Source organism: Strongylocentrotus purpuratus, unplaced genomic scaffold (assembly GCF_000002235.5).
Source record: "Strongylocentrotus purpuratus isolate Spur 01 unplaced genomic scaffold, Spur_5.0 spur5_scaffold_10, whole genome shotgun sequence".
NCBI lineage: Eukaryota > Metazoa > Echinodermata > Echinoidea > Camarodonta > Strongylocentrotidae > Strongylocentrotus > Strongylocentrotus purpuratus.
The window spans coordinates 8617154-8630901 of record NW_022145595.1 but is presented as its reverse complement, the minus strand read 5'-3'; the positions used below and the strand labels follow the sequence as shown (position 1 = coordinate 8630901).

The 13748-nt window shown below is 37.1% G+C and overlaps 1 protein-coding gene across 4 annotated transcripts in view; it reads left to right on the top strand.

The window, feature by feature from the left end:
- Positions 1-455: 455 nt before the first annotated feature.
- The window catches only part of LOC576280 (ankyrin-3), a 119554-nt gene continuing 106261 nt past the window's right edge, over positions 456-13748 (top strand). The window contains exons 1-3 of one of the 4 annotated variants that reach the window (XM_030979386.1): positions 456-2480; positions 8492-8590; positions 13038-13136. In XM_030979386.1, coding sequence (XP_030835246.1) covers positions 1917-2480; positions 8492-8590; positions 13038-13136 — 762 coding nt within the window. In that variant the 5' untranslated portion in view covers positions 456-1916. The remainder of the gene's footprint in view (positions 2481-8491; positions 8591-13037; positions 13137-13748) is intronic. The other 3 variants (XM_030979385.1, XM_030979383.1, XM_030979384.1) reach the window with 3 other exon arrangements.

Genomic DNA, 13748 nt, shown 5'->3' with positions numbered 1-13748 from the left:
TCATTAAGGTTTTCATATTTCCAGCAGTTATGGGAACAATGAATATTAATTGACCATTCCCTTTAAAGCACCCTTTAGCATGAAACAGACAAACCATTAACCAAGCAGCGTAATAATGTTATGACCTGGGAATCGGGTGACTAATAAAACCCTGTGAATTAACTGTTGTCATTTTAATTCCGAACTGTTTAATGGCGAGTCCATCTGCATATATGCTAATCATCAGCGCTATTTGCACAGCTCTCCTGCTTGACGTTTAATTGCCAAAACTCGTTAGTGTTTTTAGCCTCACGATCAATAATTTGACCGTCGTCGTCTTCCATCCGATGCTGGAACATACACAGCAGAAGGGGAATGTAGGATAAGTGCAGATGTGCATTGTGAGAAAGGTCATCCAGAGCGCAGGACATGAGCTGTACATGCCTCTTATGTTTGGAGTTGTGCATAGGAACAGAGTCGTTATGATTCAGTTTGTGGGGGAAGGGGGAAATGGCTTATTACCCACAATGCATTGCCTAGTGCGTCTCAACAGGAAGGGGTATATGTGGGCAGCGAGTGCGTGATCTTGCTGGCAGGGGAAGACGAAAGCCAAACCAGTGTTTGTTGCGCAGGCGATCGGGACAACACACGTATCTCAAGTCCTGTAGCTCGATCCGCAAAGGCCTGACCCCCCGTCACGTGGCGTAACTAGTCGTTGAGGACAAACGGATGAACAGGTCATCATCACTTGAGGAAAGCAATCAGTTTTCATACAAACTGCAACTTGCAAGACAAAAGTGCATTGAATCTAAGACATCATCAAATATTCTCCTTCAACAACTTTCATTCCAGGAGGCTTGAAGGAAGAGCCCTTGCAAATCCTCACACGGTATTTGAACAAGCCAATATTTTGCCAAGAGCGACCTGTACATACCCTCAGCTGTGTAGCTGCTGATGACGATTTTCATCTTGGATCTATTACAGGCATCGTTGTCACTTGCTGTCCGCGCTCTGTCTGCGCATACATTCTCTCGAGTCCGGCTTTCAGCTCTGAAATCTGTCGCGGCGTATCCCGATTGATTCGCTAGATCTGGATCTGAAAATGCGACTGCCGACACAGAAGGCTTATTCAGCTTTTGAACAGAAGATGTAAGCTGGTATTGGTGCGTGAGCTAGTCTTTGTCCAAGACCTTCAGAGAGATTCATCGAGATAGAGAGGAGGAATTTGTGACTTGTGGTGTTTGAATCAAGACTTGGGAATGGATTTTTGCTTGAATACCTATGTCCTATTTTCATACCAACCAAGGCCGTTGGACATCTGAGATCCGTCTTCATCGCATTCTTGAAGTCTGTACATTGTGGCTTTCTCATCAAGCGAGGTCGCCGCCACTTGTCTTTTACCGCTGGCGACAGTTTTGACAGTAGAAACTGAACGGGATCGTTTCAGACCCTTCAGCTAGCACCCCATCCTCCCACGACAGCTGAGGAAGGGTCGCCTTAACACGATCAGCACAAGTTTAATGAAAACACAGAAGTAAAGCAGTAGTAAATCATGAAATAAATCATTGTTGTTCAGCCCAGAGAGATATTGACAAGCGTAATCGGAGAGAAAGAGCATTTGCGTGAATACCGTCATTGACATTAGCATAATTCTGTACCCATGCAAGACATGAGGATGGCCTAATTAAGTGCCTTTCTTTTCTCTTGTCAAATCAGTTGTGCCTTTTAAATGTCTGGATTTTTTTGTATGACAAATGGAAATATCACACCGTTCTTCCTGCACCAGTGCCTTACTCAGGATTACATATTTTGGAATACCGCCTAAGCTGCTGTAACAGTGTGTGGGATGGGATTGTTTCAATATCTGGATGGTGCATAGAGAGAACAAAACACATTAAATTTCACTTTGGATTGGATGCGTGAGCTAATAAAGTCTGATGCTGACAAAGCTTGCAACCTTTGTATCTGCTGCTGCGATTTTCCTTTGCTTCTTTGTAACCCTGCTTGAGTTCTTCACGCGGGAACTTTACTACTCAGTGCACCAAAAGATCAACGGCGTCGCGAGTGTCGTGAACATAAAAGCAACTAATACGGCTAGTGTCACAAACAACGAGAAACCAACAAACACTGCTCGTAGTGCAAACAACGAACCAGCAAGCACTGGTGGTACTGCAATCGACAAGAAATCAACAAACACTGCTGGTATCGTAATCAACAAGAAATCAACAAACTCTGCCGATATCGTAAATAACGAGAAATCGACAACCATGAATAAGATGACGTCGCTGGAGATCTCGCGGGCTAACACCCTGCTCCACCGTCAGCCCAAGCACCCTTTGCAGAAGATGAAGAACGGTCGGCCGTGCAGCTTTCCAACGACGCGCACCGAGCTCTACTCCATCTATAACAACCAGGGGGAGCGACAGACAGAGGAGCAGCGCATCCTGGACGAGATCTTCTCATGCCTACTGAAAGGCATCGTGGATGGATGTTACGATGAGGTGTGGTGAAATAAATTCAGATTTACGGGGTTCGTTGAGAGCTAGAAGGGCGCTAACTCGCTATGTTAATGCCCTTCTTGCACCCAATGCATGCAAACAAGAGGTTCTCCTTACCTTTGCTGGCATGTTTAACACAGCCATTATATTTGGATGGTCACTGAGAGCCAGAAGATTTTTTTACTTCTTACATGTGGAGTTCCACAGGGCTCTGTGGGTGGGCCTATCCTGTTCTCACTTCATTCAATTCGTCTGAAAAGTAATCTTTAACATAACTCTTTTAATATCATATTTCCAGATGATTTAATCACATTGTTTTTCCTTTGAAAGTTTGAGATTTAGGGCTATGCAGTGCTCCAACATGGCAATTTAATCCTGTTTAAATCTGAATGTGAACATGGCTAGGTGGGGTTTTCAGTATTCTAGTTAATGTAATCATATGATTAAGTTGTCATTAGCAGCAGATAATCTGAACATCTGTTGGGTTAATCATTCAGATGGCCTTAGTTAATAGCTCTGTGGTTGTGGTACAGTTTCTTTTTACAAGTGATGAAACTATTATGTCAACTTGTTTTTTTTTTTTTTTCATCAGTTATGATATTCATCATGGATTCATTGATAAAGAATGTTTAACTTTACAATTTTGACTCAAAGCCTATCTGCACTAGTTTGGCCAGGAGGGATTAGACCTCCCTGCATGGTCACTGACAGGTGGTTATCTCATCAAATCAGCTCTCAATTAACATAAGAAAAAGGGGACAATGGGGGACCAATGGCCACCGATTAGGCATTGTTTGCTATATAGAGGGCGCAAGTAGCTATAAGTAGTACAGTGGGGCTTTAAAGATTGTTACTCGGCCAGGAATAATTAAAAAATTGTAGGTACATGTAATTTTGTTAACAATTGATGCATAGTTTTTGACAGCTATTACTATGAGTAACCATTAGCTCATTAGGATTGACACTGTGCAGTGAGGGAGGAGGGGTAAAAATTAAGGTCTTGCTTCTGCATTACATCTATGTGATACATACCTTTCAGGACGAGGACACACTAATATCAGGAATTGTCATTTTTTTTTATTATTTAGCCATTAGGACATGTTAATTCAAAAGAAAAGGGGAAAAAACCATGGAGAGTACATGAATGTGACATTGTGACATTCTATCTGTCTATATATATCCACCTATCTATCTATCTTTCAGTCTATCTATCTATCTATCTGTATATCTGTATATCTATCTATCTGTCTATCTATCTTTCAGTCTATCTATCAATCTATCTGTCTATCTATCTGTCTATCTATCTTTCAGTCTATGTATCAATCGATCGATCTATCTAACAATATATCTGTCTATCTATCTTTCAGTCTATTTATCAGTCGATCTATCTATCTATCTATCTTTCAGTCTATTTATCAGTCGATCTATCCATCTATCTATAATGATGTCTTCTCCCAGCTCGGAGGCTGATTGCAACATTTTTTTTTGCACTTCTCTGCTTTCTGCCATCGTAGTACATTCTTGCAGTGTCATTCCACTCCATGTCTTAAGTTCCCTTCCCAGTTGGTTCTTGGCTTCTCTATTTGTCTAGTACCTTCTACTTTTCCTTTCAAGAAATCTGCAAGAGACTCTAATGCATACATGTATCAAATGCAAAATGTAGACAGTAATGTAAGAAACTCAAGAAAGGAATATCAAAACGTCTGTTTGGAGCCAGAAGGGCGCTAACTCACATGCTTCAACACAGAGTTAACGCCATTCTGGCTCTGAACGGACACAAGCTCAATTTCATGTTGGCAAAGGAGGAAGGCTACAGCTTTGTATAAATCATATGCTTTATAATCACCCAAGTAGGCGAGTGGCAATATGTTAGTGCATAAGTGCCTATGTAATATCTGGAGGTTACTATTATTAGGACTTATTGATCCCCACTAGCTGATTGTGAATTTCAAATGCTTGTAATGTACCATGCAATAAGTGTAATCTACGAGTACTTATGACCCAAGGTACCATTCATTAGAACATTAATGTATGAATGGGGGGCCCCCTTAATTATGTGCGCAATATTAATAGTCAAATGTGTAGGCTACATGAGTTGATTTCCGTAGGTGTTGAAAGGGATTTAATTAGTATATTTTTGTACAGTTTTACCTTGAAAATATTTGTTGAACTATAATTATGGAAACTGGTAGTTTAGAAGAGAAGTAGAAGGCAACATTGTGGCATTAGATTCACACTACAATAGCAAGTAAAGATATTTAACAAACTTAAAACAGGGACTTGGGATAAGTCCCTGCTTAAAACAGTAGCGAGGAATCTGTGTGATACTACAAAAGCTTCACAATACAAAATGAATACTAAAAAATCTACTGAATATACATATTATGGTACAGTATTTTTCTTTGAAGGAGATTGAATATCTATTTTCAATATGCTATATAGTCTTCCCACATTTCAATGTTAAGCAGTAACTCAGTGATTATATATGTTTTACAAAGCTAATGAAGTGATTTGATTATCATAATAGCAACAGATATATATTTTCATAAAAGAAGACAATTCCCATGGGGTAAGATTATAGCGCAAGGAAACACAGAACGTGGGACAATTCGCCGTCAAGAGTTGACCAAAACGTCAAGGGCATTTGCTGATCCAAATTTCCTCCTCTGTAAATATTTTCATGTTTTCTCACGATTCGTGAAAAAAAAAATGGTTAGTCATTCCTGAGACAAATTGTTTTCACAAAAATGCATTTAATGGAGGATTTTTCTATTTATAGAGGGAGGGAATTCGCACCAGAATATGTAATAATCAGAAGCCATTGGTTGTAAGGACAGAATGCATATAATCCAATTAAGAGCCAATGTCCCAGCTATTTGGTAGTTGTGTATGTGAGCCTAAGACTTGTTATGCATACTCAGTAGATCAATAATTAGCAATGACAGCTAAAATCCCCTTCATCTGTCCCACTTATAATAATGCTATGGTCACAAAGGTTCGTACGAACGATAATTTCGTACGAATCTCCGTTTTTCCATTGTCTTCCCAAATTTCCATTGTCTGAACATTGTTCGTACGGCATTCGTAGCAGTTTGTAATGTCATTTGTGACCGAGGCTTTAGCTGTTTTCCCTTTTATAAAAGTTCAAGTATTTCAAGACTATGCCTTTCTTGTGCTGTTTTTCGTTCTTTCTTATCTTATTTTATATTCATTTTATAATATTTTATTTCTGGATTAGTACTGTTCCTTTCTCCTTCTCTCTATTTCTGTCTGTCTTTCTCTCCCTCTGATGTTCTTTCTCTTGTTTCCCCTCACCCACTCACTCTCTCTTTCTTTCTCTTTTCAATATTTTCTATTTAATGGTCTCCCCTCCCCCTGTCTCTCATTCTCCCTAGCTTAATTTCTCCCATTCCCCTAGTTTCTTTCTCCTACGATATATCCCCGTCTCTCCCCTCTCATTCCTCCTCCTCCTCCTTCTCTCTCTCTCTCTCTCTCTCTCTCTCTCTCCATCTCTCTATCTCTCCCTCCTCCCTCTCTCTCCTCCTCCCTCTCTCCCTCTTCCCTCTCTCCCTCTTCCATCGCTCTCTCCCCCTTCCATCGCTCTCCCCCCCCTCTTCTATATCTCTCCCTCTCTCTCTCTCCCACTCTCCTCTCTCTCTCTCTTACTCTTCCACACACACATCTAAGCTTAAAAGGATTGTCTCGTTGTATTTGTACATCAGTAACTTTAATTAGCTTCATGAGTCTTGCCCGTCTCTCAGCGCTTCTAACAGTATTGAAAGAGAATTTGGGAACGTAAGACGATCTGCTGTGTCTAGATAGCAGCGCATCTGTCTACAAAGACCAACTCGAGACGTTCATTTCATGTAAATTACTAATGAATGGAATATACTCGTAGGAGTAGGTTTCATGTACATTACGAATGAACTGCTCCTCTTTAGTAGCTAGCTTTTTAATGTTGTTTCATATAGGTCTACATTACCAGCGACTGGATTAATATGCTGCTCTTTGGTAGTACATGTAGATTGTTTAGGCTTTGGATTAATATACATTACAAATAAAATGTATAGTTAATCAGTTTGGAGCCCGAGGGACATTAAGTCTGTGTTAAGGTATATGAGATAACGCCTATTTATTGCTCCATAAAAGATTATTTGAGAGCTTTTTGAGACTTCTGTTTCCTGTGTATTCCAAAGTAATGGTACATGTAGTAGGACTATGAGACGCTACTGTTGTTTACAATACAAATGAATGAAAATTTTAACAAATACATATATACCTTTCTGAGATTTGTTTCATGTACTATTAAGCTTCTCTTTATTGTCTTCAAGTGCCATGAATCAATGCGTACATTCAGAATTATGAAATATTCAAAGAATTTAAAGAATTTCAAAGAGTTTTAGTCCTTCAAAATACGAACATTCATCCATTTTCAATGCATTGTATGAAACACAAATATGAATTTGCAACCTTGCCAGAAATAGGAGGTTGGGAATGCTTGCACTTTTTAACTGGTGTTATTGGTCTATAGTAACTATGGCAACCAAAACAGCGATAATGCATTAATAAGCCAAGTTAGAGCGTAGGCGTTCTGACATGATAGAAGGTCACGTCCAGCCAGATATCCAAAGTTTCCTGGGCTTTGCGGGGGGAAGCCTGCAGACTTTTTGGCACAAATTCACAAATTCAATTAAAGTCTGGGATAAATATGACTTTAGCATGATCGTAACTTATGATTCTTCATAAGAATTTTGTTTAGGAATTTAATTGTATAGTGAGGATGCTCTTTTAAAATCTAAGGACGTTTGATTTTGAATTGACCATTATGTGAACTGTGTTGCTATCTCTTTTTAGGGTATAGAAAGAGCTTTACAAAATCATTAAAAATGGCAAAATATGAGATAGATCTGGCCTGGCATATATTGTATTTAGGCTTCTCATGTGAGAGGTACTTTTTTTTAAAGGTGCAACATGTTGATGATGACAAAAGCTAGGACCCCTATACCTAGGGTTTGCCATGGTTACTGCGTTACTAATTTTGTATGCAGTTATTATTTTGTGTAATGCTTTTTACAATGTTCATTATAATCTGTTTTTATGTCAACGATTTGTAAAAAAATCATGCAATTCAACCTTTGGGCTGCAATGTGATTTTTGAATAAATAAACCATTATATATATATATATAAGTTTTATCAAGTTAGTTTACAACTGGACTTCAATACAATGTTGATGATTATTACCCGTATCAGACATCTGAGCTGGTCATTCACAAAACCGTATTGCCCTAGTTTTCACTAGCAGTGGGAACGGAGGGGTATATTCTTTGTATTTTCCTTGGTCTCCCTGCGCGTATTGACTTTGCGTGTAGAGACGAGTGAAAATATACCTTGGTATTTTCCACGGTCTCGCATCCAGGCATCTCTTATTGACCGCGCCGTATTGTTTCATTTTCATTGCGCATCTATTATGCGTACGAGAACCTACGCACTTTGCGCGCACTCTATTGTGACGTAATAATCACACCAAATGCACACTGTTTGCAGTGTATCCAAAATTTTGTCAAGCACTGGATGCACAGTGCTGGTTTGACAAAGTTTGTTCAGTTCTTGAGATTGTCATGGTGGATTTCTGTATTTGCTCTAGATGTCTGATTTGGATAACAATAAAAATATTGACTGGCTTTACTTTCGGGGGATATCAGAAATATTGACCGCGCTAAGACCATATTGCCCTCGTCTTTCGACTCGGGGCAATATGATCTGAGCTTGGTCAATATATCTGATATACCCCTCAAGGCCAGTCAATATTATATAAATATGGGCCACATGTCTTTATGGTTAAACTTAAAGTTTGAGCATAAAAAGTGTTAAGCTTGATATCCCTGAATACATTTCTGCTCCATTTAACTATAAACCAATGAGTTTAAAGAACTAATGATTTCACTTTGTATGTTTTCATGTGAAAATAATCATGAAAGTTAATGAACTGTCCTCTTGTTTCTTCTCTCTTCAGAATGGCCTGAACGCTCTCCATCTAAGCTCTAAGGAGGGCCATCTGAACATTGTCACTGAACTGCTCAAGAGAGGAGCCGATGTGGACGCAGCCACCAAGGTAAGATGATGGGGGAATTAGGAGCATGTTCACATTGAAAAATAATCATATTTTAATACAATTCAAGGCTATTTCTGTGTTTTAAAAAAACAGTTAGAACATTTTGCTAGTTGACATTGTTTTTTTTCTTCATGAAAAGCTAGAAAGGGCAATTGATACTTAAATATTTACATATGAACCATATTTAAGGCTACATCTAAACCTTTGTTGCTTTGGAAAGGGATATGTTCATACTTTAAATTAACCACGGTTAAAGCATAGTCGGGATGTAAGGCTGAGTCAAGATTTTGTGCATTAGTAATGGGCAAGTTCATACTTAAAAACTTACCCTCAGTTTATACTTGAATAGGATGTGGGGCTCTTACAAAGTTTTTGTAGTTTCCTAATGAGCTTAAAGAAACTTATTTTCTCTTTAATGTAAGTTAGTGAAAGCACATATGATTCCCACAGAATGTAGAAGGAAAAAAATGATTCACTACATGTTAAAAATATGAATAAATACCCCAAAGAAATATGTTAAAGACACTTCTTAAGGACGATTATGCAATTAAGAAATGTAGGAAATGTAGGAGCAAGGCATATTCCTGGATTTTGACATTATTTTTGAAGGATGCCCTGATTATTATGAACATAGAAGTTATCATGTAGCTCTTGTTAGGTGTAACAAGATGTAATAGATTCATTTGACTTTACATCATTAAAAACATATAGCACTGAATACTAAATTGATAACAGCTAGTTGGACAAAAAAAGTTGTATGCATCGACTGGACAGTGATAAAACTCACACGATAATTCTAATCCATTGTAAAGCTTTGGATAAGATCTTTTAAATATAGTTATAAGACCTCTTTTTTTATATAGCTAAGTTTTAGAACCTTTGCATTAATTGACAGATGGGGGTGAATACAAAAATTAAAACCTGTTAATTAGCATTAATTGATTGAAGATCTTAATACTGAATGGTCGATTCTAATCTTGATTTCATCTCTGCCTTATAAGCGAGAGGCACCTGAAAGGGAGCACACCAAACGAGTCGGTTGTCAGAGGTGCGTGATTGTCGCTTCGGCCCGAGAAAGGAAACGATTAGCGGCCTTAGCCAGAATCACATGATGTTTCTAAGATGTCAGTAAATTAGGGGAAGGGGAGGGGGGGGGGGCTGCTCTATGTCAGGACAATAAGGGGTGAATCTCAGGTCAGGAAACAGGCTTGCAACTTTTGCTCAACAGTTCTCCTTTTGAAGTTCGAAAAAATGCTATGCAGGTTGTTACAGTTGATCTGCAATAGCCCATTTCTCAAGTGTAATTGTTGTCCTCAATTTGTAATGACCTTGAGTAGATTGTCAAGGTCGTCGCATGTTTTTTTCCCATTGTGAATTAAGTAGTCGTTCATTTATGTGCCTTGAAGATGTATTCCCTATGAATCCCCTCTCAATATTTCAATGGACCCGCACAGTCTCAATATTAAGTTGACAATTTTTTTTCATAGACTAAAATGTTCTTATAAACTCTTTTACATTCCGGATACTCACTATCAAAGGTATTTCAATAATGAAGACCGACAAAAAGAAACATACCCAATGGAATGGAGTAAAATGTATTTCAGCCTGCTAGGATATGATTTTGTAAATATTTTTGGTAATTGAAAATGAAGCCTCATTAGAAGAAACAAGTATCGGGGGGACTACTACTTGGTCAATATCCTACCTCTGCACTTTCCATATTTTAATGAGCACAGAAAAAAAAATCTATTTCCAATTTTGTTTACAACACAATTTTCATGACAAAAACTTTGCTTACCCAGGGGAAATTAGCATTACAGCTCATCGTTGATGCATCGTGGGGGGTTGCCAACCTAGGGATTAGTCTAGGGATCCATCCGTAGATGTGCAAGGAATAGATTTGCGAGGCTATTTTTGGCTTCAGGAAGTGACGGGAGGTGCGCGCTTCTTCTATTTTCGTCGCCTGTCAAAATTTTTATGGCAGAGAAATGTAAATTGTCTGCATCGTGACAAATTGGCAAGCCATTCAATGTCAAATGTTTGGTCTGAATTTAAAGCATTTGTTAGGTAGGCAAAATGTATCAAATTATGAGCCTATTCAGCCAATTGGCATGTACATGGTTGCCGCACCCTAACAGTGATGCAATTGTAGATATATTTCTTGTTAAATTGCAAAATCAAACTCTTGTAGAAATACATTACATGTGAATTACATTTGATCACAGAACAGATAATTCATGGATTGTGATTAACCGACCCTACCTTAATGTTATCTGATGTTTTATATATTTCATGTATTCTCCTTCAATATAACATCCGTTTAGTGCCAGAAGGGCATTAAATCATATACTGTAACACTAAGTTAACAGAATTTTGGCTCTGAATAAACCATATTTTCTTTTATCAAACATAATTATTCATTTCTAATTATATTTTCACATCACTCACATACTACACTAACAGATTGCCTGATGAGAGCCAGAAGGATGTTTAACTAATACCCATTTCACAAATACATAATTTCCTCCTTACTCTCAACAGATAAATCAACTAATGGGTATTTCCATTTGCCTGATTTTCATATCTCTTATGTTTTAATTAGGAACCTGAGGCAACGGTTCAAATACCTTCAAAAGAACAGCCAGTCAAACTGAAAGTAAAAGACTTGAACCACTTTGAAATACTTTTGAAAATTTGGCTTTTCATCTCGCAAAAAAACCGAATCATGTAAATAAAAATCATTCGCTACTCATCACAAAAATACTGAAAAATAAATGCATTATGAATTTGGAAGAAGATTAGTGTAGCATTTTTGTTTTCAATCGTATGAATTTTTATTAAATTACTCCTGATTCAATATCATACTTTTAAAATGAGATAGAATTCACGTTTTCCATTTACCTCAATTACACCTCATTTTTTTCATTTTTAAAATTCTTTCCTTAGTGTCATCATTTTTACTAATTTACCTGCTCATTTTCACTAGGATTTCTAGAAATTGGTTTTGTTCTATCTTTCCTTTCTGTTCCTCTCTTATTTTTTTAATATATTTTTTTATACCTTCCTTCCTTTAAAGTCTCTTTGTTACATAAACATTTTGTTAAGGCTTTTAGAATAAAAGATTATTATATCACCATTAACCTGTAGAAGTTAATTATTAATGTTCATGTAGCTCCATTCATGTTCGTCCATACATAGTAATTACTTTTTCATGCCTTAACATACTCATCAATATTAAAGAGCAATCCATTCATGAAAAATACACCTGTTAATACATGTTTTACACACATACTCTATTAACCAGCTTAGAATTGTATGATTAATTTCATCTCCATGAACTCTAAAAACCATAGTATTTTTTTTGTTAATAATCACAAATATCTTTCAACAGCACTTCCCAATTTATGTAAGGAATTATGAAATGTCAGCCTGTCATGTATAGCTAATGACGTTTGCATTCATTATTTCATGTAGTCTTGTTTTTTAAAAATTTTATATCATCATTCATCAGAAAATATTGCAGACCATGCTAAAGTGTTAGGCAATAATCTCTCAAGAATTCTAATTTTAAAGAAAATGGAGAACAGGTTTTTGGAATGTATATAATGTGTTCGTATATTAAAGGGCCTAAACGAAAACCAGTGTATATGCTGATTGGGCTACCCTTTAAAAAAAAATATGTGAAATAAATTATTATAGAAGAAAAAGAACATTGAGAGATGTTAAGGAAATATTTACGGGTACGTGTAGAAATTATATTTAAAAAACTCATATTATTCAAAGGACCACTTTCCTGATGAATTGACTGACTTTCATTCAGTCATTCCAAATTAATTTTTCTTTCCTGTAACAAACTTTAGACAAACAAACCTCAGGCAAAGTTGTCAGAGGGTAATTTTTGACAGCAAAGCTTTCATAAAATACAATTAGGTTATGATATTATCATATTTATTTCATTGGAAGAATGTCTGCATGTTTTTTTATTCTCTGTCATCATGCTTTTCCCAACGATTTCTAACTAATTCATGTCAATGCTTTTAAAGGATTTACTCCAAATTCATCTGAAACTCTTTTAAAAACTTTATGGATCTCATTTTGACAGTTGCAATATAATAATTTCCTCTCCAAGTCTCCATATTGTTATAGATTATGAATCATTGTAATAATCGGTTAAACATTTCAAGTTACTTTCACAGTTATGCATCCATCTATTATCATTTAGCAAAATCTGTATATACCTTGAGGTATGAGCAATTATGATAACTTTATTTTGTATCATTTTAATTGTACATGATCATCCTGTTTTTATGCACATTTTATGTAAAGCATTATTGGTCCTTGGACTACTGCACTGTACATTGTATATGTTGATATTAATAAACCGAAATTGATTGATTTATAAGGACTCCGCACTTTCATATACTGTATCCATTTTCTAACTCCGCAGAAAGGAAACACCGCCCTCCACATCGCTTCGCTCGCCGGTCAGGAGGACATCGTCCGCATGCTCGTGGAGTTCAACGCCAACGTGAATGTCCAGTCGCAGGTAAAGAAATTGGTGAGAGAGGTGTAATTGACTATCGTATCAATCATGACAGCTTCTTGCACTTTCATCCAGCACAGAAAACACAGCTCAGAGATATTAGGGGTTAAAGGTTAAATTGACCAATAGCTAATAAAGTGCGCCAACAAATTTCAAACGCCACAAAAAAATGTGAGCGTCACTTTATGCAACGATATACAGTGTGCAATGCGTTTACATGGTGCGCTATCCAACTTTGTATGCGCTGATATACTTCTAATCTGTAAAACCCGAAACTTTTAGGTGCGTTCAATGTTCAGTAATTGGTTCAGGCTCGCAAAAGTTCTTTCCTCTAAAGTTATTGAATCACTGCTGACACAACAATAAGTTATTGAATAACTCCGGACACAAAACTAAATTTTGTAATTTGCAAAAGTTTCTCGCTGTGAAAATGACCATCCTTAGCCATTAGTAAAAGTTGCCAGATTTACGGTATATTTTTACATGCGTGTCAGATGAAGTACATTTTTTGAGGGTGGGGTATAGAGAACGATTAAATTTAAACTCAAATTATTCTCACTGCAAATATGCAAATGACTTGATGTCTTGATCCAGCTCGAAATGAATAAATGGATA